Consider the following 27,709-nt stretch of genomic DNA (forward strand, 5'->3'; position numbering starts at 1 on the left):
AGAAAGTCTGTGTGCGATAGCAGGGACGCCCAGGCAGGAGGTGGGCCTGGGAGAGGGGAAATCTTGCTTTGGCCTCAAAGGGAGCAGCCTCTTCTGTTTGCTGAGCTCTACAGTGGATTATTTCCAAGTGGCTGGATTAGGCAAGGCAGGGTAGAGAGGATTCTACTGTTGGGCCTAAATTAAGACAGTGGTCCTCAATAAAAATGGTTTCATTGGTGGGAGGGAGGGGAGACGCTGCAGGGAAGGGTGAGATTGGATGGAATGGAAGCATTCTGAACCTCTGTCAATACTCGTCAGCTCTTGTGTATTTTAGATACTCATTTGGTTCCGGTGGGATAGAACTGATTCCTGCTGCAATCGCTTTACTGTTTGTAAACGTTTTGGTAGCTGTGCGGACAGCAATCTGTGAGCACAACTGCCGTGTGCAATTCTCATGTCAAGGAGCCAGGTTCTATTTTCATGCTATGTTTTATTCAATCCAGAGAAATCGGTTTCTTCGAGCAATACAGTGCGTTTGTAGCCAAGAGAGGAACGAGGCCTGAGCAATCACGACAGGAACCGTTCCTGTTCTGCATTGGCACACGGTTTTGCAGCAGCAGCAGCGCAAGCTGAAGGGATTTAACTACGAACTTTGTTCATGGGGATCAAGAATGGCTTTGTTTTATAAAGGTATTGAGGAGAATTTCATTTACGTCCCTCCCCGCCCAGCGAGGCAGAAGCAGAGCAGACTCAAGAGTGGTCTCTGCCCGTCACAGGCAGGCATAGAGCGGCTGTCCCGCTCCAGTCCGAGTCGTCCAGAGGTGAGGAAAGGGTTTCCATGCCAGAGGCTGTGCTCATTAGTCCCTACACGGCCTCAGCTCTACATTTGATTACCTGAAGGTACCGCATTGCCAATGGAGATGGAAGGAGGGTGCGAAGGCCCCTCTGTCAGCCCTTATTTAGGGTTTACAGCTAAGTTATCCTCCGCTGCGGAGAGGGCTGAACTGGGGTCTTCCCCAGGGGAGGGTCACAAGGACCCAGCCACCATCTCCATCCCAGTACCATTAAGCTTTGACCACAGCCAGCTGCACGGGTGTGGAAGGCCCCGCTCATTTTAGCAACTCAAACGCTGCCAGCATATACGATTCGAGGTATTTAAGCATCTGGCTCGACTGAGGAGCATCTCTACCTCCGTTCATGTCCAAAGCAGGGAATATTTTCCTTTCCCTCCCGCCTTTCTCTCCTCCTGTCCCCACAAAGCAAGCCCCTGCCTCCTGCGGTGTAGCATACATACTCAGCGTGGCTCTGCGCTCTACGGGGCAGGGGTGCGGCCGGCAGTCTGCCGTTAACAAACTGCTCTACACACATTCTCTGGAGGTTTACTTCACGATTCAGTGAGATGCTTGTTCCATCTTGTTTCAAGGCAATGTTACTCCAGCTCAGAATAATAATCTTCATCCTAGATTCCGTGGTAGCAAAGAGAATTGCTTAAACTACAGCTCTGGTTTGTAAATCTTTTTATTAAAAGAGTTGTTTTTTTATCTTTTCCACAGTAGTAAAGCTTTGGCACTTACAGTATAAAAATAATCACTGATCATAATTACACCAAATTCCTCTTTGTCAACTGCAGACTAAGTGTCCTCAATACATTTCATTCCCATATAAAAACACTTGAAGGTCAGGGGAACAAAACTGATAAATAACAGTATGAGATATAAAGGTACAGCTAGAAAAAGACTAGGATGGTTGAGAGAGAGTTAGGACTGTGCATATTTTAAATATCACAGTGATGGGAGTTGCTGTTCCTATCTTATTGCTGGCTGCAATGCTTATGTGAAAGCAGAAGTGTTTGGTGGACTTTCCTACGGCTGAACTTCAGTATTGGTGTACTCCGATGGTCTTTGCATGGCATGGGAGCCTTCAATTTCTACGCCCTCCCTCCCCCTTGGTATTTTGATCCCTCACTAATTTGTGATTTAGCATCTTTCCCCCCTTCCCCCTTCTTTTTTTTCCCACTTGAAATTTGAAAAAAATACTGACTGGTATTCAGCACTTTGAACAAACCCAAAACAATCGCTATCGATCGTGAGAAAAGTCTGAAACACTCCAAGAGTGGCGCTTGGAGAAGCTGTGAGTTGAGCTTAAGCTGGGAAAACGGCTCCCGAGCAGAGGGCCGTTCTCCAAAGATGCAGTTTTGCTAGCATCGCTCCAGTTTGGATGGTAATCGTGGCAGATAGGTATTTATGCTTTGGTTTGTCTGTTGCCATTGCCGCAAGAAGTCTTGCTGGATGTTACTTTCCCCGTGGATGTTGTGTGTCTGCCTGTACATCTAGGGGCATGAAACACTCAATGGGGCAGTTGACGTTCTGTCGGGAGGGAAGGAAATCGGTTAGCGCTGTCCTGCGAGGACGGACACTTTGTGGTGTGGTTTGGGCTGAGAATTGATGCCAGCCCGCGTAGCTGTTTGGCTTTCTCAGCACAAAGCACAGAGCAGCTGAGGACAAAGAAATGGCCACATGCACCACCGCCTCGGCCCAAGCATGCAGGCGCAGCCCAGCGCTACTCAACAAGACGCGAGCGTGGCACCGAGTGCGTGTGTGGAAGCGTGAGCTCAAGCGTATGTTCTAGGCTGTGTAGACGGGTGGGTTGCAGGACCAGGGGCTATCATGCACGCTACTCTAATCCCTCGAACCCTACACCGACCGCAGCACAGAGTGGGATAAGGGAGGGCAGAGGAAGAAGAGGTACTCACAGTGTTCGTGGCCTGGTGGTATCTCTGCGTAAACTGTGTGTAGGTATGGCCGGCAGAGCCTTCGGGGGCCACCTCCACGCTGGGTCTGCGGCAGTTGTCACAGCGCCAGCCCTGGGAGAACAGAACACATGTGCGCTGATCAGACCACGAGGACGGCAGAGTGTTGATACACGTGGGTATGGCTCCACCAACACCATCGAGGACGCTCCCAAGGCACACCCGTGTGTGACAGGACAAGAGGGAATGGCCTGAAGCTCCGCCAGGGGAGGTTCAGGTTGGATAACAGAAAAAAATTCTTCACAGAAAGAGTCATCGGGCAGTGGAACAGCTGCCCAGGGAGGGGGTCGAGTCGCCTTCCCTGGAGGTGTTTAAGGAACGGGTGGATGAAGTGCTGAGGGACATGGTTTAGGGAGTGTTAGGAATGGTTGGACTCGATGATCCAGTGGGTCCTTTCCAACCCGGTGATTCTGTGTGCGCTGTGCCCGGCCCCACTGCCTACCTGCTGTCCCCCATAACAGGTGCAGGAGCAGATGGCCCCAAAGTACTCCTTCTGCCACTGTTCTCCAACTTGGTACATCTTCCCATCGTCATAGCACGTGGTCTCATCTGTGGAGGAACAAGCAGAGCTCAGCTGTGTGGCCTCTGCGTGGCTCTAAGCATTCTCAGAGCAGCTTGGTGATCAGAGCAGGAGCCTCTGGCCAGTGCACACTCTCAGTTTGACCAGAAGCTCGCTGGCTGGCAGAGGAACATTGGTTGTTTTTACAGGTCTCCAGACAACCAGAACGTGAGGGTGTTTGCCTGACAAGAACAATGTAGTTTAACTGGTGGTGTGAAGTCTGGAGGACCTGCAGGTGACAGGCCCTGCAGAAGAGTTCTGTGTTACTGATGAGGGTGACCCACACCCCTTAGGGCAGTGACACATCCCTCCTGCGTGGCACACAGACAGCAGGTACGCTGTGATCTTTGCTAACAGAAGAGGGGTTCCTTCTTTTTCAGCTTGGGAGGGGGAGTTCTGTGCCTTCAGCTCTTGTAAGAGCAGATTCAATCTTCAGAACCTTGATCAGACCTGATACTCTGCCTGCCCCCATGGCAGGGCCTCCCTGGGAACAGCCCGGAGATGCTGAAACTTCCTGAATGGGAGCTCAATTAAATTAATATCAGAAGGAGACTTACGAGGTTCACACTTGAATTCTCCTTTTCCGTTTCCAAGGCAGGTGCAGCTCATCATCTGACCGTTCTCCCCTTGCCGGTCCCACTTCTCCCCGATCTTGTAGTTCACACCGTTATCATGGCACCACTCTGGAGAAGGCAGAGGAACAAGAGAAGGGGGAGTTATCCCATGTGCTGCGTGACATAATGGGAGGAGAACAGCTTGGAGTTATCTCAGGAACCAACAAAGAGGGAGGAGAAAGAATCTTTTCAGCTCCTTCAAGTCCCAAGGAGGAAATGGGTTCAGCTCCTGCAGCTTTCAACTGCTGAGGACTTTTAACAGCTGTAGGGTCTTAGGGAAAAAGTAGGATGTGACAAAGACAGCAGAGGAGGAATGGAGGGTTCACCAATAGGAGAGGAAGAGAAATGAAAGGGAATTTAACAGACATGGGGTGGGAAGGGAAGGAAAAATAATATAAATGCTCTTTCTTTGAGCAAATGCCCAATGGAATTTTATCACAGAGGCTACAAAACACAACAGGTAAGGCATGCACATCAAATGGTGGAAGAGAAATAGTAATCCCGTAACACAAACATCTTCCCCACAGTCACTCCCAAGTCTCTGCAAATGGCAGGAATTCCCTCTTTGCTCATCTCACTCCACAACTTAAAAGCACAATTTATATCAGTTGGATTTCGTTGTGTTAAACCACTCGATCACAGACCTTTGTTCCATGTAAGCCACAGTCCTGCAAAGAATAAAATTTAGTGCCCTGGCAGAGGGGCTGCCTGCTCGACAGAGCTCCGGAAGCAGCCCACAAAATCAGAAACGGGTTCCTCGGGGCGCTTTGTGAAGGCCGTCTACAAGGCAAACCAGAGTTGGTATAGCTGCAATGCCCACTGAAAATAAAGAATGGTTTGGGTTGGAAAGGACCTTAAAGCCCATCCAGTTCCACCCCCAGACACCGGCAGGGACACTTCCTACTGGATCAGGTTGCTCAAAGCCTCATCCAACCCAGCCTTGAACGCCTCCAGGGGTGGAGCAACCACAACTTCCCTGGACAACCTGGGCCAGGGCCTCTCCACCTGCATCATGAAGAATTTCTTCCTAATGCCTAATCTAAATCTTCCCTTTTATAAAGCCATACCCCCTCATCCCGTCCCTGCCCTCCTGATAAAAAGCCCCTCCCGAGCTTTCCTGGAGCCCCCTTTCAATACTGGAAGCTGCTCTAAGGTCTCTTCGGAACCTTTTCTTCTCCAGGCTGAACCACAACTCTTTCAGCCTGTCCTCACAGCAGAGGTGCTCCAGCCCTCAGATCATCTCCGTGGCCTCCTCTGGACCCGTCCCAACAGTTCCATTGCCTTGTTATGTTGGGGATTCCAGAACTGGACACAACACTCCAGGTGGGCGTCTCACGAGAGCTGATCATCCCAAGTTCCCTCATCAGGCCCAGTGTAACAATGGGGATAATTAGATGAAAATTCAACTATGATTTAATACTCAAAGCCGTCTTAGATGGCTACTCAGGTGCTGTCACTTAGGCATCTCGCCTGTCACACATTACCCAGATATGCCTGGCAAGGTTAAGGAATATCAAACAATCATTTAAACTTCAGTGAAGACATCATTACGTATCAATCCAACATCGATTATTGCTGATGCCATGGATGGCACACTTCGATAAGCTGCACAGCTCAGAGGAAACCAAAGTTTTCCATCACTTCTCATGATGCAAAAAGCTGGTTTGGTTTAAAAACTTAAGAGCCTCCGTTTGTTTGCATCATGTTTGGATCAGTTTGGTTCTGTCAAACATGCTGTTAGTGCTCAGAGACAGGGCTGGCCAGAAGCAAGCTACTCACTAGAAGAATCGCATCTGAAATGCCCGCTGCCAAAGCCTAAACACTGGCACCAGAGTTTAAAGCCAGTTTCTGATAGCCGCTCCCATTCCTCGCCGATGGAATAGAAGGAGCCGGTGTAAGTATCAAAGCAGGTGTCATCCGCTGGCTGGTTCAGTCCTTCAGACACTGGAATGAAAGAAAGAGAAACAGGCGTCACACACAGCAATTGCAACTCCTGAAAGACACAATGATTTTGAATACGTGCTTTCTTTTCCTTCTTGCAATATCCCAGCATTAACGGAGCTGCCCCATGGGCACACGCTTGATGGTTCTGTCAGCAGTCCAGGCTCCCATTGATTTACTTTCCAGTTTGATTTGCCAAGTGTCGAGCAAGTGTGAGTTTTTGCATTTGCTGCTGGAGAGCAACCACCCGGCTGAGCCCAGAGAAACGTGTTGTGCGACGCTGGGGAACAGCAGGAGGTTGGCAGCTGTGTGTGTAACTTTTCTGGGGCGCTTCAAACTCCAGCTCATGGTGGTGGAAGATGGAGACCAGACCTTACTGCCATCATGCTGTACACAAGTTTCCACGTTAGGCATGTGCTTGGATTGAAAAGTGGGCAGTTTACAACCACAGTAGACAGACAGGAGGCAGCTGGGGTGCTGGAAGGGGAGAAACAGCCTTATTTTCTCTGGAAGGTGGGGCAGTAATGCATGGAGAGGTCTGCTGGGTGGACAACGTAAATCATAGAACGATAGAATGGTTTGAGTTGGAAGGGACCTCAAAGCCCATCCAGTTCCAGCCCCTGCCATGGGCAGGGACACCTTCCATGGGATCAGTTTGCCCAAAGCCCCATCCAACCTGGCCTTGAACACCTCCAGGGATGGACATCCATGACTTCCCTGGGCAACCTGGGCCAGGGCCTCACCACCCTCACAGGAAAACATTTCTGCCTAAGATCTCATCTCAGTTTCCCCTCTTTCAGTTGAAAACCATTATTCTTCATCCTATCCCTGCACGCTTTGATCAAGAGCCCATCCCAGCTTTCCTGGAGCCCCTTTCAACACTGGAAGCTGCTCTAAGGTCTCCCCGGATCCAAGAGATCCATGTCCTTCCTGTGCTGAGAACTCCATAACTGAACTCAGGGCTCCAGGCATGTTCTCACCAGAGCAGAGCAGAGGGGCAGAATCCCCTCCCTCGCCCTGATCTCACTGCATTGGATGCAGCCCAGGACACGGTTGGCTTTCTGCACTGCGAGGACACATTGCCGGCTCATGCTGAGCTGCTCATCCAGCAGCACCTCCAAGTCTTTCTCCTTAGGGCTGCTCTCAATCCATTCTCCAACCCGCCTGTATTTGTGCTTGGGATTCTTTAACTCCCACCGTTTCATTTCCTCTTCTCCCATCCTGCTCTGTTTTTTTGGCCTCAAAATATACACGGGAGGAGAAGGACGGAGACAGAGTTGTTGGCTGGACCTCTATGCTGGGAAAAGCCAAGCCTGGTACCACAGGGTGTATGTGGGCTGAGCTTTCACATTGTGGCAAGCGCTGTCTCTGACCACAAGTACTTGTGGTTGGTCACGCGGCTCCCCAGTGCTGCATCAGCATCTCCGCAAGCAGCCTGCCCTGCTGCTGGACCTTCAGGATGATCTAGCAATACTGCTGCGTAGCCAACACAGCAGTGACAAACGCCTGGCAGAGCGGTGGAGGTGGCCACCGGCTCCATCCCATAAACATGAGGCGTTACTGCGACAGCAGCTCCTCACTGCTGGGCAGGAACCTGCAACACCAGCGTGATCCCTCACTTCCTTTGAGAGGAGTTCAAGTACTAGATCCCTTGGCCTCTTGCACACTGACCCTACAGGAGTGTGTGGAGCCTTTTAAGTACACTCTTCATGATTAAACAACACATCAGAACAGCTCTAGTCACACCATCAGTGTGTCAGTTACCCAAAAATCAATGAACTTCATAAATCACTTGTTCTAGTGCCCTGCTATGAACTCTCCTTGTCAGAAGTTTTCTTTCCGAGTTATTCTCAAGCCTGGGCACCAGGTAGGTTCTCTCAAGTAAGGGAAATGAGGCAGGAACAGCTTCACACATTCACTTAGACTCCATAAAGCTTCTGCTTACCGGTATTGCCAACCGTGACCACCTCCTCCAGCACCTTTTGTCTCCGGTGATCTTTCAGGGCTTCTACTATGATGTTGTAGGTGGCCCCTCTTGTGAGCCCAGTGAGCGTAGCACTGGAGGAAGTTCCGGGAACCCTGAACTACAACGAGAGACAATGCCAGGTCACCAGAAAGGGAAGAGTAACTACTCCATGGATGCCACCCCACTCATAGGAAAGAGAGGGTGCTATGCTCTACACCATAATGGAACCAGCTTATTCCCTGTAGACATTCTGAGAACCTTCAAACAATACCAAGTTAAACTTGACTGCTCTGGACTCTGGTTCATGAGGGATAAGTCGTTATCATCGTTTCAGGGAAACAGAAACCAAGAAACAGAAAGAAGAAGGGCTAAGGAAGCCTTTGGCTTGGAGAAGCAGCAACTCCATGTTCAAACCTCCTGATTGTCTCCCAGCTGCCCTCTTCCCACGTCAAAGGTTGATACCGACAGCATTTCAAGCACTCTCTGTTTTAGCAGTTTTATCCTTTGCTGTCTCCATGAAGGAGAGGAAGGGAGGCATTTATCCTGATCCCTCTTCAAGGGAGTCTTTAAGCCAACTCTGTCACCCCTCAACCCAGTGAAGGACCGAACTCCCAGGAGACAGCCACAGGGGAGCCCAAACCCATTCCCGTGCTAGGACAGTTCCATTACCTGCAGAGTATCTTCATCCTGGCTGACTGGCTGACATGAGATGATGTATTCGGAGCTCTCCAGCAACGGCCTCCAGGAAATGGTTGTATGAGAAAGAGCTTCTTGACCTCTGGTGTCGTTGCGCCTGGGCCCACGGGAGTGCGGGTACAAAGGTTCAACTGTGATAGGCACTTGGTATCCGGGGATTTCGATTGCTTCATCTACATTGGGTGGTTGCCGCCTTGACCCTGGCCTAAGGGGAGTTGCTGTAGTGGGTACAGGCCGCCTGTAGCCATGCTCCTCAAAGAAGACTTGTTGACCCTGGTGTTCAATTGACTGGGGGTGCCCAGAGGTGCCTGGAAGTTGGATACCATTTCCATTGTCATACCTATTGTTGGTGAGGTAAGGGGTCCCCTCGTCAATGGAAGGCACGTCGAGAATGTCGGGTTGGTTGGGGTGCGGTCTGGTAATCAACGTGGGAAGCTCATCTAAGCCAAAGAAAGGTTAGAAGCCTTAAAGCAAAGCGTGGCAAATTAACAACGGTAAATGAAACAGCTAGATTGGATGCTGTACACCGCTCTGAGCCCCAAAGATTAGCAGTTATCAAGATGCAACACACTTTTTATGACCTCATTGTGATTGTGAGGGTAATCTCTATCTCTCTATATATTTATATGCTATATAAATATATGGGCGTGTGCATAAGAAGTGTGTTGGTATGAAATATTCATACAGCTGAGCAAGTTTTGAACACTGCAAACTGGAGAAGCCACCACTGCTCAAATTGAAGAGATGATGCAAGATGATACAAGAGGTATTCACAGGTTATTTTTTAAGAAAAATCACTGGTGTGCAGTAAGAGACCAGCTCCTTGATCACATTTGGATACACAACTGATCTTTTGCTCGCTGCAGGTATCTCAAGTCTCACACCGTGGAGGGTGTAAAGTAAGAAAAACGCAATGGGCAACAAATGAATGGGTTCTGCCTTCGATGCCACCTTGTGCTAGTGTTAACCGTCATTTCATGATCAGATACCCAGGCAAGAATCAAGTACCAAGCATGTTGTTCTGTTCTTAGCACTCAAATGCTGCTAAATGTAATTAATGTAACTTCAGAATCTTACCTCCTGTGTGCTAGAAAGGAAAACCTCCTTACAAAGCCTATTTGGCTCAAAAAAGTGTGGTTGAATGGCGTGAACAGCATGTTTTAAATAACGTTATTACTCTTTCGATCCAAAGATTGTACTCCCCTAGTGGAAGACATCACCTCCTCTGGGCACACAACAGTCCAGAACCTTGTTTTACCTGTCCTTTTCCTGCCAATCAGTGGTTCGCTCTTTTGATTGTTCTTCATAGCAATGATATAGATGATGTATTCAGTTCCTGGTTCCAAACCTAGGGAGGAAGGAAGGACAGAATGCAACCTTAAACTTAAGAGCTGCTTTTCTTTTATGACTAAGTGTGGGATCTAAGGCAGAAGGAGAGGTGGGAACAACTATAGTATGGGTACAAGCACGTGGATCCGAGGTTTTCAGGATAGCACAGCGTTTAGCCTCCTGCTCTTCAGTTTGAAATCTGACCGTGTCTGCTGGGATCAGAGAGTGCAGACACAAAACAGAATGAATCTTCAGAATGTGTGACTGGTGGGGTCATGGGCTTTTTTTCCCTTGAATGGATGATGGTTGTGGTGGGAGTGGAAATAAACACCTGTGGATTGCTCAGATCTGATGGCTGATCTGATCGGTGTATTGTGTTTGTAGGACGTGTGTGCTTACAAAACCGCTGTCTCTCACTAATGGAACAAAAGGTTGTCCTCTTAGCTGGCCATCAACACATTTTAGAATTAGGCCTTCTCCCTCTCTCTTCAAATGCAGGTGTTTTAAGTGAAGAGCTCCCCAATAAGACAAAGACAGGTACCAGTAATAGTAGCCTCGGTGGTCCCAGGCCGAGGGCGCGGCAGAACCTCCTTGGGTGGTGAGCCAGGTTTCTCATATCTGATGATGTAGCCCGTGATCTTGGCTCGGGGAGGCTGCCAGGTAATCAGGAGGGAGTTGCTTGTGGTTGTAAGGACGCGCAGGTTAGAAGGAGCATCGATAGCTAGACAAAACCAAAGGAAACAGGTCAAATGCAGTAAAGGCAAGCGCATTCTTCATGTGAACGGCATCATCTGACACCCTTCTGAAACCCAGGAGCAAAACACATTACTGTAAGTCATAGCAAGTATCATATCTGATCAGACATAGCTTCTGCCTGACCATATGAAATTACCATGTGTTAGCATGAGCACAAAAGTCAGACAAGATCATTACCGGTGGAGGCATCGATCACTACTGGGGAACTGCGTGCATTCTCGTTCAGAGTGTAAAGGTAGATCTTGTAGTCGGTGCCAGGTTGCAAGCCTAAAATGAAGTTGAAACATAAATATTAGCTAACTAGGAAGCCATCTAAAAAGGGCATCAGAATGTCTTTCAACAGCTGCTTCTTGGAAACTACTCTATGACGCAGATAACTTTTCCCACCTTTCATTTCTCTAAGTATTTCTCATCAAGGAAACTCAACTACAAAACAAGAACCCAGCGTATCAGAAATATGACCCTGGAAGCTCCTGCACCTGCAGAAGCACCTTGCTTACCAGTGATGGTGTAAGACCTAACATCAGGGCTGATGGTTCTCTGAATGGGGCTCTGGCCACTTGCTGGGACGGCATCAACTTGGAAGCCAGTGATGGTCTCAGTCTTGGTCCTCCAAGTAATGGTGATGGTTGTCTCAGTGGCATCTGTCACACGGGCCCTGCGAGGGGGGCTAACATCTGCACCAGAAGGAAAAGGTCTCCTGTCAGTACTGTGGAGATTGTGAATCTTACCAGCTACGAGTCTGTGAAGGCCTTTGCTGGAGCTTTGTGTAGATCCATACTTTTGAGACAGAGCAAGATCTCTCCACCCAGCACGGTACTTAATCGGTTGTTTGTGGAGGATCACTACTTACTTTCGAGTGTGGTGACCACCCCCTGGGCTGGCCGGCTGGTCAGAGAGTCCTTCAGGGCGTACACGCTCACTTCATACTTGGTTGCTACCTGGAATAGATAAAGTTACACCACCTCGTGAGAAGGACCTGGCACGGTGAGCAATACTCCTGCCCGCATCCAGGGTTTGGTAGAGCACATATCTTTCTCCTCAGTTACTGAAGTAGGAAACCTTAAAATAACTCAAATCAGTGCAGGATTTGATGGGATGATTCTAATTATTTCTGGCTGTAACAAAAGAATAGACGTGGATCCTGATAACAGTGATAACACGAGTGGTGCACATGTGCACGCTCAGAGCACAGGAAATCCCGGTAGAAGTTTATTTGTCATCTCTCATTTTAGAATCTGTGCTGATTCTTCAGAAAAAAACTAATTTACATTCTATTTTTCCTGGGGTTAATGGACGCCATTTGCTATGACGAGGCGCTTTTGCTGTGAAAAAGAGAGAACGATGGAAGTTACAGCACGGTCTTTCATCCTTGCCTGCCTCAGCCCAGGAGTCCACCTAGATTAGAGGTTTTTTAAGGCTCATTTTTGAAAATTATTCCTAAAGGTCCTTAAAAACAGCTTTCGAAGATAGCAGAAACCATAAAACCAGCACTTTTCAGCCTTTTCCAGTTCAGGAACTCCTGCAATGTTCCAGTGGAGAAGATGGCTGCGTAGCAAATTTAAACCTACTCATGGAAGACTTGCATTTTTTACTTACATTTTGCAGATGCCTTAAAAATAGGAAATGGGCTGCCAGAGCTCCCACAGCACAGCGTGAAAACCTCTGTGCTACCTCCCTTCATCTGACCTCTTTTGTGAAAGACGAGTAAAAGCATTTTCCTGGGTTACTGTTGACTGGGAACCTGGTCATTTGCATTCAGTTAAGGCATCCAGTGTCTCTGCACTAAATGAGGAAGCGGAAAGCATGCAGATTCAGCAGGGCATTTCCTTGCCTCTGAACAACTTTGGGAACGCGTAGTTATAGCTGATGGCTAGTGAGACTTCAGAGTCCCAGACGCTTAGGAGCTGTAACGATCTACTCCAGCTGAGGTTCCTGACCCAGGAATGTGAAATTGCCTTAAGTTCTCCTAACATCTCCTTCCCACAACACAGTCTGCATCACACAAAGGAACGACTTACCATTAATCCAGACACGACAGCGGATGTGCTGTCTGGAGATAGGTTGATTTCTTTCATAGGCCCAGTCTTTTCTTTGGGGTTCACTCTGACTCTGTAGCCAGTGAGACGAACGTTTGGTGCGTTCCAGTTGACGGTAAGGCTGGTGGGAGTTACCTGAGTAAACTTCAGGTTTGTTGGAGGTGGAATTGCTGCAAAAATCCGAATTGGCATATGGTTAGTTTAAAGAAGACAGTCTTGGATAAAACAATAACCTCTCCTGAACATGGGACAGGTTTAGGGCTGAAATACACAGGCAGGAAATCAGTGTGCCTTCTGCAAACACAGGCGTGAAGCACCGTGAAAGGGGACAACATGTTCAGGAGGAGGTTCTCGAATCTACAGTAACACTTCTCAGCAGGAACAAGGAGATCTCAATGCTTCAGCCCTGAAGTTAGGTGAGTAACAACACCTGCTGTGATATAAGGTGAAGGGTGAGTAACAGCACCTGCTGTGATATAAGGCGAAGGCTTCGGGATGTGCTCAAATCTTTGGCAGGCAGGTCAGTTTTAATTCTCCTGCCTGCCTCTGTTTTTCATCACACAGTAATACTTCAGTCCTGATTCACTTGTCTATCTCTCCCCATTTCTAGAACGCGACTGATGATTTACAAAAGTAAGTAGGAAGCAGGCTCAGGACTTGAGAAGAGGATATAAAATACTGCAAACGCAGAGGGGAAGCATTTTGAAGCCACTCACACGAGTGTAAATTACTACATGAAGAGCAAGGCAATGGAAAAGCAGAGCTGTGATGGCCATAAGGCTCCTCACACGCGAGTCTGTTCATGAGCTAACACACTGGATATCTTTAAAAACAAATGTGTGCGTAAAAAAGGAGCATCCAATGAAACATTTGCTTGCCTTACTGTTGGTAATGCTTGGGCTGTAAACAGGAGAAAAATATACCTTACCACAGAACCTGCTTTAACCAAGTTGTTATTAAGTGTTCCAATTTCACAGAGTGGAAATACAAGTCTCGCAGCTCAATCTAAAGCCCGTGAGAGTCAATGGGAAGTCTTGAATGACTTCAAATACACTTTTGAACAGCCCACAAAGGGTAAACCACAGAGAGTGGGTTTTAAAAATCACTATATTTGCTTTTCTGGCAGGTAGTCAGCCAGCTGTTTCAATCCTCACGCACTTTGCTTCAGTTTAGTATCACAATCTGTACAGTAGGAACTATTGTCTTCTTTATACCCCTGGAATTCTGGTGCCAGCTTTTCACCCACAAAGGAACAGAAGAACTTTATTACAAAGGTGCTACCAGACATGTCTGGTAATGCTGGAAGCTCTGCAATGGATTCCATATTGCTGGAAGTAATTTTATCTCAAGCAACCGGCTTCCTTTTCCTTTTTCACAAAGGAATGTTAAATGTAATCAATGTGGAGTTGGATCAGACTGGCACATAAGGGACTGTCCCAAATGGATCATGTCCTCATCTCATGGCAGTAATGTGAGCACAGGTTGTGGGCTGCGATCCTCAGGTGAGGGATTTGGAGGTTCTGTGAGACCTGAGGGTTAAGCAACTTCCTAACCCTTCATGCTGATCTTTCGCTCTGTCCAACAGGGAGGACCCCAGGGGGGGGTCAAAGCTGCCTTAATCTCTCTGTTGGCAACTGCCTCTGCTCACAGATGCCCCACATCCTAAACACAAGACAACAGTGCTGTGAGAACATGGCTCAGTCAGGCTCCATGACTAGGGACTGGACATCACCGATCCACTTGAGGACTGAGAGAGGCTATAAGGTAACACTCTTCTTTTCTCCAGAATCTGTTCCTTTGATCCTGCTGATCTTTCCTGCCTTCCCAAATGTGTATGTAGGATCATAGAATCATAGAATGGTTTGAGTCGGAAGGGACCTTAAATATCATCCAGTTCCAACCCCTGCCATGGGCAGGGACACCTCCCACTGGATCAGGGTGCTCAAGGCCCATCCAATTTGGCCTTGAACGCTTCCAGGGATGGGGCAGACACAACTTCCCTGGGCAACCTGGGCCAGGGCCTCACCATCCTCATTGTGAAGAATTTCCTCCTAATGTCTAGTCTAAATTTTCCCCTCTCCAATTTAAAGCCATTCCTCCGCATCCTATCACTATGCGCCTTTGTAAAAAGCCTCTCCTCAGCTTTCTTGTACCACCCCTTTCAGGTACTTGAAGGTCACTATAAGGTGTCCTCGGAGACTTCTCTTCTCCAAGCTGAACAATCCCAACTCTCTCAGCCTGTCCGCGTATGGGAGGTGCTCCAGCTGACTCCACTGTGGGCTGATTCTGCCGGCAGCCAGCTCTCCAGCACCAACTCAGCCAAGTCTCAAGAGCAATCACATCCCCTTGGCTGCCCCTGGAGCTTCCCTGGCACCAGTTGCGCATGGAAGCACGCTTTACCCAGCAGGGCAGAAGCCACCACTGCCATGGCCTGCTGGGTGCTGTAGTTGAAGGTGTACCTGTGGACTGGGTCCCAGTGAGGGGCAGGCTCTCCATGTCATCGTATATGGCAACGATATTGATAGTGTACTCAGAACCTGGCCTGAGGCCATGCAGCTCAGCAGTGTCTTCTTCGCCACCTGGGGCCGGCAATAGCTCATGGATTCCATCCTCAGGGCTTGAGTAGGTCACCTTGTACCCGGTGACTTGCCCCTGCGGGCTTTCCCAAGCAACTTTGATGGAATCAACATCCACCTCAGTGAATGTTAGTCCTTTAGGGCGGTCAATGTCTGTTAGGCAAATTAACGGGTAGAGGTTAAGTGATAAAAAGCAGGTTGTGGGTGAGGAAAATCAAAAGCATCTCTATTACATGCAAAGCAGTTCTCAGTTTTGCGCAGGAGTGGGGGGTCCTGATTCTCCTCTGTACTGAACCTTGCACGCATGCTTACACTCGTGCAGAGTAAGGCTGAGAGTTTGCAGGTGCCAGGCAGCGGGAAGGCAATCTTGGCTTTGTTGAAACCAAAAGGACTTGAGTTACCACCTTGAAAGCAGCCAGGACACCAATCCTTGCCTCTACTGGAGTCCCCTTGGCACTAAAACTCTTTAACACAACTCCAGCAGCATTAAGCTACCTTCCAGTGGTCAAGAGAGAAAAAGAAATGGGAATTTTAACACCCATTTCCACCACCAGAGCCAGTAACCAGTTTCTAGTGCTAAAGGCAGCCAGAGAGCCCATTTGACTCGCAAAGTTTGGATTCACACAGCATTTGCTTTTTACCCTTGTAAGCTGCTGTGCAAAATGCCAGTCCAAGGAGAATCAGTCCCGCTGTTTTCTTTCATAAATTAATATCCAATCAACACACTTATCAAGAAAGCAAATTACTTGGTATACTATATTTTAAATTTAGTTAGAAACAGTATACTATATTTTAAATTTAGTTAGAAACAAACTTTTCAGCTTTGTACTGAGCACACAGGGCATGTTCACTGGTGCTACTGGGTGATACGCACGCTTCCTAATCAGACCAATTAATCTGATTTTCCTAGCAAGGTGGGAGCTCGGTGCTAGCCAGCAAGGTCAGTGAGCCTTGCTCTGCAGAATCTAGTGGGGCTACCACAGAGCTGTACCCATTTCTGACACAAAACAGGAGGATCTGGCATATCAGTTTCATATTGGATCCAAATTATGCTTTTCTATAAGATTTCAACCTTATTATTTGCCATGTTCTATTAGTTCTGAATTTTCTATATTTTCTAGTTGGCAAAGGTGATTTTTGCCCAGGAATTTGTCAGCTTGAAATTGATGTGGACTCTTCCTATCTCTGCAAAGCTTCAGAGAAGCTCCTGTTGTCTTTAGAACAATCTTATAAGTGTTTGGGGCTGAGCTGTGGTTTTGAATGCAAGCCTGAGCAAGGGAACAATGTGCAGGCAAATCTCTACTCCAGAGGTGTCCCTGAAAGCACTTTACATCAGAAAGATCCCTCCGAGTTGCACGTTCCCTTTTGCCTCCTCTTTGTGTCCAGAGCAGCTATTTTGTACTGGCAGAGAGAGCAATTTGAGGCCTGCGCTCTCCTTTCTTTTGCAGTGCTTCATCCCAAGTTCTTTATACATCACAGAATCATTTAGGTCAGAAAAGACTTTTAAGATCATGCACAAGGCAAGTGATCCCAAGCTCAGCCCCTTAACAGCAACCACCTTTGCCACCGACCTCCAGAGAGGAAGGAAATCTTTGCCCATTTTTTTCCACTGATTGGCTGATGGCAAACAAAACCCCAAAAGATTTTGTGGCTTTAGTGAAAGAAAATCAGAAGCGCGGCATTTTGAGGGAGCGGCGAATCGCATTTTTGCCAGTGTTTGAGGGAAAGGGACCGCATTTTGCCAGCATCTGCAGTTTAGGTGCACAGTACTTCTCATAGGGCAGAGCACATGGCATTCTCCTGCAGACCAGGTCCCTGCCACCTGGGAACGTGTCACTGCATGGTAGATACAGATGTCAAGAGATAACATCCATTATGTTACCGTAAAGTGTAATACATACTGGTGACGGCTGTCTCAACCAAGGGGAGGCTCTCTCCGTTCTGATTCTGAGCGTAGACACTGACCACATACTCAACTGTGGGCTGCAGACCTTCAATAGTGACTTGCGTTTGATCTGGCAGGAAAGAACAACATCAGTCCTTCTGCACAAAGCTGCAGAGAACAGGCCTCTAAGTAGCCTCAAATGAAGGGCCTGCATAAGCCATATCATGAATAAACGTTAAAATGAAGCAGGTTTGACATATCAAGTTTGCCTTTTGCTTGCGCTGTGCCTCTCTGGCAGTGCACAACAAGGCATCTGCAATTTGTACCGCTCGAAGGCCCCACAGCTAAAAGGGCAGGTGAGCACAGTAGGAATAAACAAAGCAAGAGAAGACCAGCTTTCATCACTTTCTGGGATGAGACTGACCATTAACTCAACTGCATCACAAGCATGTCTGAGTGCTAATCTCACCCCCGAGGGCTACGGCCAAGGGTCACATCACGTGACCTTCAAAGGATTCCAGAAGGAGTTTTGCTGGATGCTAGAAAATCCAATGGCATTTCTTTGAAATGCAGGTGCCTTTCAGAAACACCGAGGTTGCTAAGGGCAAACCTTTGCAGCACGGACCTGTCAAAGAAATGTGAAGCTTTCAGGGCAAAAATGTGCCCTAGGTTCTCCTGGCGGCAAAAAGGTACAAGCAGGAGAAAGCCTGTCTTCAAGCATATGCCTGGTGCCTGCTGGTGTCGATTCCAGCGGACACGTCTTGCATTCCTTACAGATCTGATGAAGGATGTCACGTTGTCTTACCTGCAGGGACATTTTTAGTTTTTGTGGGCCCGTGTCCTTTCTTGGGGACAGCTGTCACCCGATATCCTGTGACTGGGGATGTTGAAGGGAGCCATCTGATGCTGATACTGTTGTCCTGGACGTCGGTAACTTGCATCTGGGATGGTGTGTCTATTTCTGGGGAGCAAAGAGTTTTTTCTGAGTATGTTGGTACCAGAAACCTTCCCCCCACTGTTGCCTCTTAGCTGTATTTTAGTCTGCTGTTCCATTTCTTGTTCTTTGTCCCTTATGCTAGCTCAGTGTAAAAAAGCCTTAACCGTGACATGTGGGTGACTGACCTCATTATTAATGTTAGTTGAAGGTTTTTGTTGTTTTAAAGGCTACTAAATGCCTTTATGCGCAGCTACAGTAGGAGCAGGATTAGGCTTTATCAAGATCAGGAGTGAGTTGACAGTCCTGGAGTTAAAGTCAGGATTGCATCATATGCCAGTGCACCAGAAGCACTAGAGTTAGGCCAACAGTGGCCCCATGGTATCCCAACAGGATTTCCACTCTGCAATAAACAGTCAAATATTTCCTGTATCCCTATTTGGATTCACAATGTCTCCCTCCTCCAAAAGTCTAAGTCCACAACCCCCTTCTGTGGGTCATGCTGGGCACCACGACACACAGCTCCACTGAAAACCATGGCCTTACAATATAGCCCATGACTTCTAAAAGAAACCAGGGATCAGCGATACAAATTTAGAGGGATGGGGATGAGCTTTTGTTTTGTGGAAACAGGTCTCACCTGTTTTGTAGGTGACTGTGACTGGTTTGCTGCTGGCAGGGCTGTCTCCGCGGCCAGTTACAGCATACACGGTGATGGTGTAGTCTACACCGGGTTTGAGGCCAGTGATGGTAGCCGTAGACATGGTGCCAGGCACTGTGAACTCCTGCACAGGGCTGCTGCCACCTAAGGGTGGTAGGATTGAAAAAGAAGTGGAACGGATCACTAAATCACACATTTTCAATAGTTACAAAACCCAGGATAATCCTCTATGCATCAAGCTGAAGACGGGACCCTGCAGAATTCAAGGACTGTTGGGTCAACATCTTATTCAGACCAACCCAGGGAAGAGAATGAAACATGTACCCAGAACCACCTCTACAGTCACAGCAGTGCTTCAGGTACAATTTCTTTTTGGTAGAGAAAAAATTATTAAAGAAAAGACACCTATATTTGACAAATCTTCTCTAAATATTCTGCAAGCATCTGAGATACAAGAGGTTTTTGCCTGCTGTGTCCAAACCCACCTTCCTTATTGGCTGAAGCTTTCCAAAGGCCTCAGAACAGAGTTGCTGTGAGTGGCCATAGCAGCCTCCCCTCACCTGTTTCACCGTAAGTGATCCGGTAGTATCTGACTGTCACTGCAGGAGCATCCCAGGAGATCACAAGGCTGGTTGGGCTGGTGGGGGTGACTTCCAGGTCCCTTGGAACATCAGACACTAGAAAAACAGAATTGAGAGAGAGTTTAAATGCAGTTGATGTACATCAACTACATATTCCACCTATCATAGCATGCTCCTCTGCTACTCATCTGCCTTTGCTTTAGCCCAGCACATACATCGCTACAAGTGATGTATCTGCTTAGAAACCACCCAGCATTGAGTAGATTTAATAAGAAAATTCTGCTAACCCTAAAGACATCCGAAAGGAGCAAAGGTCCTCCTACCTTTTTCTAAATCAGGCCCTACCTCAGTATCACAGGCACTTCCTCATAAGCAGCTTCACCAGCTGGTAGGGAAGGTCTGGTTTTACAGCAACTACTTTGCTAGACTGCACCCAAAATCCTCGCTGCAACGTTTAGCAAGAATTCTCTCAAGGCTTACCTGTTGTTTGTTGGCCAACTAAGGGCATGCTTTCCTCCCTGCCATGGATAGCGGTGATGCTGACCACATACTCCGTGCCTGGAAGCAGGTTGGTAAGGGTGATGGAGTTCCGTGAGGGCGGCACGCGGTCCTCCTTGGGCCGGCCAACACGATGCTCTGGATAATGCCGGATTTTGTAGCCCAGAATGGTGGCACGAGGAGCAACCCAGTGGACAGTGAAAGAGTTAGCAGTTATATCCGAGAAGTCAAGGCCGGTGGGGGAATCCAGACCTAGGTATTTCAAAGAGACAAGAGATTGAGCTCAACCAAACTCCTGTAGGTCATCATCACCGCTGCCATGTTTCTTTACGCTCAGTATCACCACACTGCCGGATCCTAAGCCAAATGCTACTCAGCCATAGAACTAAACAAATGTGTTTGGGATCAAAGGGAGATGAAGAAGCACTGGAATGCAACTGCAGGAAAAGAGTGCGCAGCACAGCGTAAAACAACTCACGTGACCAGCAAACTCTGTTACATAGTTAAGAATCAAGAAAGATTTACTGATAAGGCTCTGCCAGGGCTTGTTGACAGGCAGGCACTGCCTTTACATTAGCATCTGGGGGGGAAGGTCTACAAGGCTCTATTTAACACAACAGAAGTTCTGGCTCTCAGACACAAAGAAACACAAAATTTCTTGGTGTTCTCCAAGATGCGCAATTGCACTGCTTTTAGATGACCCATCTGATGACCCATCAACGAGGTGGCAATGCACAAGCACAAGAAAGAGCAACAAAGTCCTGTTAATAATGCCTAATAGAGGACATTAATCACACAGGTGTCTCAGAGTGCATCCAAGTACCTGTTTTCTGGATTCCAGACAGAGGTGCGCTCTCATGTTGTTCAGAAACACTGTAGACTCTCACCAGATATTCAGTGCCAGGAAGCAGATCTGTGGAGATTAAGTACAAGAATTTAGACATTTACGAATAGCTAGAAGTCACTCAGCCTACACAATTTTAATCATGTTTCTTAGGCAAGGAAGTCAGGTTTTGCTTGATGAAAGATCTGAGCCTCCAGGCCAGTGAAAAATTTAAATCAGTTCTTTTTGTGGCATTATGGTTGCTCACAATGTTTAAGCCTGAAGGAGTGTGGCATCCTGTATCATCACTTCATTAGTTTGTGGAGACTGGCTAGAAGCAATTTGTTTTCTGCAAGGTCATTTCTAGTTACCTAGTAGTTTAGTTACGGATTGGGCAAAACTTCAGCTGATATGATCTAGAATAGGGCCAAGGATTTCCAACACAGCTATTCTGACTCAGATAAGCTCCAGATCCAGTCTTTTACTCTGAAAGCAGGTATTGTTTTTCACTCAACCAACCTGATTCCAGGATGAATAAAAGACTTTCAAATATAACACAGCTTTTGCACCAGCAAGAATTAATGTCAGCATTTGGAAAACTAATACGTGTTGCTGTCATGTCCTGTAAGGTTCCAACCACTATTTATTTTCTGGTCCTGAGCATACAAAGCCAGAGGAGCAATGAACTTTTGCACATTCTGATCCTCTCCCCGAACCTCCGCACTGCAAGTCCTTGACCTTTTTGGCAAACCAGGCGAGTAATATGTATTTACTCTTAATACCTAACCAGACAGCAAAGCAATTGCCCCATAGTCTGATTCATCACTGTCCTTGGATTGACGGGAAAAACTTCCCTGTGGTTTGACTGTAACTTGGATAAAGCAAGTGGCCAAACCACACCGAGTGTGAGTTTGTATAAGGCTTCTTCGACATCAGTTTAAATCACCAGAGAATTGGGCCCATTGCACTTACAGTAAGCAGTTTTTGTTTTGCCATATATAAGGGATATATTGGATTTGTTTGACTTACGTAGGTGACCCACTTACTTGTTAAGATCACCATGTTGTCCGAGGGTGAAATTGTCAGCTCTGCAACATCTTCGTCCTTCTTCACAGGTGAGTAGCGCACCAAGAAACTGCTCAGCACAATGGAAGTTGGTGCAGTCCAAGTCACTCTCATGGTATCAGGCCCCACATTAGTGAAGCGGAGATCAGTGGGAGGAGGCACAGCTACACAGCAAAGAATATATAAGCCTTCTTAGTTCCCCGATTCATGAAAACCAATGAAGAGCTACGCTCAAGGGATAACCAGAGAAAGTATCTCATGCATAATGGACCACCGTGTCAGACCCATGCAAACAAGACTTCTAAACTACATTCAGTTCTACCATAGTTAAGAGAAAAATATGTCTGCGCTACCGTCAGGCTCCTTTAACCTCTTGGCAATTCCCAGCACTTTAAATAAACCCTGTGGGGCTAATTTGAAAACAAGGTAGCTAGTTTCAGTAAGGTGCTCCTTGCAGTTGGATTTCCTATTACGGATGTGGAGCCAAGAGAGGTTTAAAGTTGCCGTACAGCAGCCTACAGATGGAAAAGTAATCTCATCTAAAATTCATACATGCATATACAGGAGAGGAGAGGGTATGTCACTAATTTCCTATGACTCTACTTCTACTCTTGTCGAAGGATTTACAGCCTCAGGATTTTCAAACACAATAGGATTTCATGCAAGAACCAGTTTCCAGCTCGTCTTCTGCTCATGCACTACAGAGACCCTTGACGGTGTGGCACGGCTGCCAGTGGCGTGTACGCAGGGAGCGACCTTCCATCCGCATCCCTTGGGGCATTGTGGAAAGAGAGGGGCCACCACCGAAACAGACTGCTGGGAGCTCAAAGAGCTGCCAAGGCTGAAGGGCATCTGCCAAGCCGCTCCGCCTTTTGGCACTTTTATTTTGGAGAACCACAGTTTAAATGCCTGCTGAATGTCGAGCTCATCTTTCAGGCTTTTGATTCCAACTGGATCCTGGAAATTTGAATAGCAGAAGGTGAAAGAGGCTGGCAAGTATGCAGCCATTCACAGTGTTAAAATGCCTCAAATTAGGAGACTGAGCAGCGCGCATCCACCCGCAGCTGATGTTTACAACGAGGGGCGCAGTGGCTCCGGCATCCCTGCAGTGAGCAGCTCGATTGCTCTTTGGACAAAGCCCCATCATCGCGACAGCCAGTGACAGCGTGAAACACCATCCACGTCATAAAACACAGAATTTTTCAAAAATTCACCCGTTTGCTGTGTCAGAGTGGTAGGGGCGCTCTCTCCGCCATTAATGAGTGTGATTACACTGATGTCGTAATCAACGCCCGGCTCCAAGCCTGTGACTGTGTAGTATCCTACCGAGGAGTCCACAAAATCTTCAAAAATAGGGACACTTTCTCCTGCCGCAACTACTGTGATGCGGTAACCAATAATGGTGGAGGCATTTAACGGGGTCCACCTCAGGCCGATGCTCGAGTCAGTTATGTCAACAAAGCTTAGGTCAGTGAGTTGGGGCACCTCTAATGAGTTAAAGAGCAGACGGGAAAAGGCAAAGACATACAGAGGCAAAAGAAAGACAAGGGAGAGAAAAGCAGTGTTCGTCACTATTAACATCGACAGAACTTTAGAAGCAATTGCGGTGATATGCAGAATTTCTCTTGGTGTTTAGGGGAAAATGAGGGGGGTTTGGTGGGTTTTTTTTTCTCTTGTTATATTGTACTTGCAGTGCAGTCTCCAGTCGCCTCCCCGGGCAGACAGGAGCTGAAACCCCAGTCCCCTGCGACAACGCACTTCTGCTTTAAACATACAGTTTTCAAGAAGGCCTACAAGAGACACTTTTAACTGGCAACAAACTTACTTTGAGCAACAATGAGCCATAAAGACCCACCATTTTCTGAGGAAAATAGAAAAGCACATAAATTTTATTTTGCAGGTAGAAAACAAGAGCTCAAAGTCCATTAATGTATAATTAAAACTGCTCCTCTGAATTATCGGTTGATTAACCCTCTAGAATTTCTGTCCTGTTCAAAGAGGAAGTCTAGTTTTATCACCGGGATCATAAAAATAGCAACCTGTAGGAGGGGGCTAAACCAGCCTACACCCTCAGCTGGTGGGAACTATTACATAGCTTCAGGCAGATCATCCGCTCTCCGAACTATTTACTTGGGAAAAGTCTCAAATCCCTGTAACAGCTTGAGGATCTGGCCCAGAATCCCTCAAGTTCTACTTACCACTAACTGCTGCGATTTATGTGCTAAAAAGAGATGATACGGAACAGTGAGCAATAAAACGCTTCCTTGGGAAGACGGCAACTGCTTAAAAATGACCTTTAGATGACAAGAATACCGTAAGAGTGACAATGTCCCCACATTCAGAGGTTACGCCCAGAAGATGTGGCCAAGAGGCTGACTCGATTTAGTGGCTAAATTGTTCAAGAACTTAGAACCGAGCCACTGAATAAGGATCGTCTCTAACTATCTTCTAGATACTGCCTATTTTTCTGTATGGCAAACAAGCACAGCTGTGACTGCTTCCTCTATCAGTATTACTCCTATTAGCAAAGCTATTCTCCTGTGAGTTAGGACCAACAGAACTGGGCAGGGAGTGGGGAGTGTTAGATGCATCTTTAATTGACAACGGCCAAACCCTCTGTTGCTCAAGTCAATCGATTGGTATTGATTTAAGCCACAAGATTTGGCTATGTCACTTTAGCAAGGTGATCCTGAAATCGGTGGGAGCCAATGGATGCTCTTCCTCACTCAGGATCAGGCACCACCAGGTGAGTCAAAGATGCAGGACTCTGTATCCACTCTGTTGGATAACTACAAGTTAGCTTGAAAAGGAATTATGGGATAGTAATATTGTAAAAGACTGGCTTTAATAACAGTCGTTATGTCCTATTTTAGTGCCCTTCTAGGAAGAGACTTCTTTTACAGAAAAGATGCAAAAAAAGGCCAGTTTTCTGTAAAATCATTTATCCGCATGGAATGCATGTACCATATCACCTTTAAGGAGTGCTAAAAGCCAGAGACATACATTCTTAGCTTTCCCCCACTGCAAGATGGTAAAGGGCTAAAGCTGTTACTGCTTTAATTATGCAGTATCACAGTATTAGTTCACTCCAGGGACAACACAGCACTTCAGTGAAGCACAGAAATTTTAAAGCAGTGTTATAAGAGCAAGCAAACAGTAGCTGGCATCATTTCAGGGCTGAGCAGAAACAAAAAACAAACAAACAAAGCCCTCACAAAGGAAAATGAAATGAAACCACTTGGGGAGATGCATATTAATTTTGCTACTGTGGCTACAAAGTTTCTGCAGGCATCTCAGCGTGTCATGTGAGGTGGCACACACCATGTTGTGTCCCAGAAGTGATGCACCTTTCCATGTTGGCTTTCCTCTCCATTGTGCTGACTTGGTCTTCTGCCACTACAGCTGCCAGAATTTCTCCTGTGCTTGCTTCCCACTTGTACCTCTCTTCACCTACTTCCCATTCCCACCAACTGCGCTCCAGGTACTGCGTGGCCAAGTTAAATCTCTCCAGCTCAGCATATTGATACAACAGATCCATCTCTCTACCTCCACCCTGTTGACAGACAGCGTAGGCTGCCCATGCAGAGAAGCACATAGGTGCAAAAACTCTTCTGTCACACGTTGGTACAGGACTATTCTGCTTCTTGAGACTAAATAAAAAGACTAAGCCCTCTGCCATCAGACTAACAGGATATCTGCAGCGTAGTGCTCTCGGGCTCGGCAATTTGACTCTGAGTAGCTAAAACTGCCGCTCCTCCTTTCGTTACCTTGTGTGACGGTTTCAGAGATGGGGAGGCTCTCCTGGTCATCCTTGACTGTGTAAACGCTGACGTTGTATTCCACACCAGGGTTTAGGTTTTCAAAGGTGCAGGTGGTCTGATCTGCACCTACTACTTCCTCCAAGGTAGAGCCCTGCTGCCCATTGGTAGGGGCAGTGGTCACTCGGTACCCGCTGATGCCTGAAACACAGACCAGTAATCTCACATCAGGTCTCAGTACAAACAACTGAAGCAAACATAATATTTTAGAAGTGATTAGGTCACCCTGAGCCCAGCAGGCAAGAGGTTGCTTTGTCAAGCACCCCAAAACGGGCTTCCCAGGAGGAGGCCATGCCCCTCTCACAGCAGAATCAGTTCCCTTTGAGACGTCAAACCAAAAACCTCATGACAACATCAAGGAAAGTTACATCCATTGACTGAGAGTGGAGTTTGCAAAAGCTGCTGTTGGAGAAGAGTTCATCTTGAGCACTTTCAGAACTTCCATGTTTACTCTCAATGAAATGAACTCTTTTGTTACTGCCAGAAATCTTTTTGGTTCATTTTGCTTTCCTCCCCTTGGACTTTATTTAAGCCACTAAGGATATTTGAAGAAATCCTTCAAATTCCTAAAACAGCTGATATATTTAAACACATTCATATTCCAAGATAGCATTTTACATGGAATGTAAATCATGAAAAGTCCTATGGCAACCTATGGCAGCGTAACTGTGAATTATATCCTTGGATAAATCTAGAAATACGTGCATTTTTCCTTCCACGACTCAAGAGAACATCAAGCCTCCTGTCAAAGTCTCCCTAATGAACTGCAAGGCATGGCAGAATAAAATGTTACCATTCTGATACAACAGGGGATTTGAGCTCAGAGTGAGTTCACATAATTACCTGGAGTTGTGCTTCTATCCCAAGAGACTATCAGGACTCCGGTATCAGGATTGGGCTCCAGGCGCAGGTTGGTTGGTGGAGACAATGCTGCAAGCGTTCAGACAAATGAGTCATCTTTGGCACCCAGGATCATGCTAAGTCCCTCTGCATCCCCTCTCCCCCTTCAGAATTAGCTAAGTAATGTTCTCCTGAAGCTGTGACCCTGCATTCCATGAGCCAATGCTGCTGTCAAAAAGAAAGGCACCTTCCAGACTACAGCTGGAGGAAAAGACTAGAACTGACACCCAGAAGATAGCCATTCAAATGAGGAGCAGAGGGGAAGCAAGTGGAAGAAGGAATAATGATGGAAACATAAACGTGTCATACGTGTAGTCACTCTCCTGACGATGGGAGTCTCTCTCTCCTGACCGTCCATCAGCACTGTGAGGCTGTAGGTGTACTCCACTCCAGGGGTCAGGCCGGATATCACGATGCTGCCTGAATCGGAGATGACCTCCCGGGGAGCCTCTCCACCTTGGCTTGGGCGCACGCCCAGCTGCAGAGAAGCAGCAAAGTTTGCTTTTTAGTCTCAAATACCTATCCCAGGTAACTATCAGCATCCAGACTTATCATCCAACATGAATATCATGGGCCTGTACGCTTCAGGCCAATCATTAATCAAGTGAATTGTGTTTTAGGTGTCAGATGAACCTGATCCAAAGCCCAGAGGACATGCTTGCACTGACCTCTGTGACCTATAAGCAGCACGCCTTTTGCACCTCTTTCCTCTGTGCTATTATTCTTCACTGCAGCTCACAGGAACCAGTTTAATCTGTCCTCCCTATCGCAATGAAGCAAGAAGAGAAAAGGAACATGGGACTTCAGTTTCTCCTACCTTGAAACCAATCCTCGGGGCAGGTGTCCAGGTGATGACAATAGACGTCTCTGTCACTTCTGTGTTGAAAGGAGGAACAGAGCCAACTGGCTGATCTGTAAAGCAAATTGAGAGAGTTGAAGTCGAGCTGCTGTGATGGCACCAGGCAGGTAGAAAACCCGACCTGTAGCAGTCCAAATAGCAAAAGGGATGTCATGAGTGCCGAACTATATTCCTTTTGACAATCCAGTGATTTGCGAGAGATCTGACAGCTGACTCTATCTGCTGCTGGCCTTGACAGACATGGTATGCAAGCGGTCTACTCATAGCCAGTGGTATTATTGTTCCTGAACAAAGTATTTAACTGGGCCTGATACGTCCTCTATGCATCCAACCCTAAGAATTCAGGGAACATTGTTCCTGGCATGGTACCTGAAGTGTTCCTCAAAAAGCAGCTTTTTCCTTTACCCACTATATGCCATTC

General features: G+C 47.2%; 1 protein-coding gene across 7 annotated transcripts in view; it reads right to left on the reverse strand.

Annotated features, from left to right (window-relative positions):
- Positions 1 to 463: 463 nt before the first annotated feature.
- FN1 (fibronectin 1) overlaps positions 464 to 27,709 on the reverse strand; it is a 62,169-nt gene continuing 34,923 nt past the window's right edge. The window contains exons 21-47 of one of the 7 annotated variants that reach the window (XM_054069437.1): positions 27,247 to 27,341; positions 26,739 to 26,907; positions 26,373 to 26,459; positions 25,479 to 25,670; positions 22,926 to 23,198; positions 21,693 to 21,875; positions 20,647 to 20,736; positions 19,806 to 20,075; positions 19,305 to 19,421; positions 18,724 to 18,888; positions 17,955 to 18,110; positions 17,166 to 17,279; positions 15,148 to 15,417; positions 12,671 to 12,858; positions 11,503 to 11,590; positions 11,150 to 11,326; positions 10,827 to 10,916; positions 10,435 to 10,614; positions 9,823 to 9,912; positions 8,905 to 9,004; positions 8,538 to 8,769; positions 7,848 to 7,986; positions 5,741 to 5,905; positions 3,905 to 4,030; positions 3,231 to 3,337; positions 2,732 to 2,842; positions 1,480 to 2,345 (exon numbers count right to left, since the gene is read on the reverse strand). In XM_054069437.1, the coding sequence (XP_053925412.1) occupies positions 2,271 to 2,345; positions 2,732 to 2,842; positions 3,231 to 3,337; positions 3,905 to 4,030; positions 5,741 to 5,905; positions 7,848 to 7,986; positions 8,538 to 8,769; positions 8,905 to 9,004; positions 9,823 to 9,912; positions 10,435 to 10,614; positions 10,827 to 10,916; positions 11,150 to 11,326; positions 11,503 to 11,590; positions 12,671 to 12,858; positions 15,148 to 15,417; positions 17,166 to 17,279; positions 17,955 to 18,110; positions 18,724 to 18,888; positions 19,305 to 19,421; positions 19,806 to 20,075; positions 20,647 to 20,736; positions 21,693 to 21,875; positions 22,926 to 23,198; positions 25,479 to 25,670; positions 26,373 to 26,459; positions 26,739 to 26,907; positions 27,247 to 27,341 (4,049 nt within the window). In that variant the 3' untranslated portion in view covers positions 1,480 to 2,270. Of the gene's footprint in view, positions 1,439 to 1,479; positions 2,346 to 2,731; positions 2,843 to 3,230; positions 3,338 to 3,904; positions 4,031 to 5,740; positions 5,906 to 7,847; positions 7,987 to 8,537; positions 9,005 to 9,822; positions 9,913 to 10,434; positions 10,615 to 10,826; positions 10,917 to 11,149; positions 11,327 to 11,502; positions 11,591 to 12,670; positions 12,859 to 15,147; positions 15,418 to 17,165; positions 17,280 to 17,954; positions 18,111 to 18,723; positions 18,889 to 19,304; positions 19,422 to 19,805; positions 20,076 to 20,646; positions 20,737 to 21,692; positions 21,876 to 22,925; positions 23,199 to 25,478; positions 25,671 to 26,372; positions 26,460 to 26,738; positions 26,908 to 27,246; positions 27,342 to 27,709 lie in introns of those variants that run through there. The other 6 variants (XM_054069435.1, XM_054069436.1, XM_054069434.1 and 3 more) reach the window with 6 other exon arrangements.

The sequence above is a fragment of the Cuculus canorus genome, chromosome 6 (assembly GCF_017976375.1).
Source record: "Cuculus canorus isolate bCucCan1 chromosome 6, bCucCan1.pri, whole genome shotgun sequence".
NCBI classification, from domain to species: domain Eukaryota; kingdom Metazoa; phylum Chordata; class Aves; order Cuculiformes; family Cuculidae; genus Cuculus; species Cuculus canorus.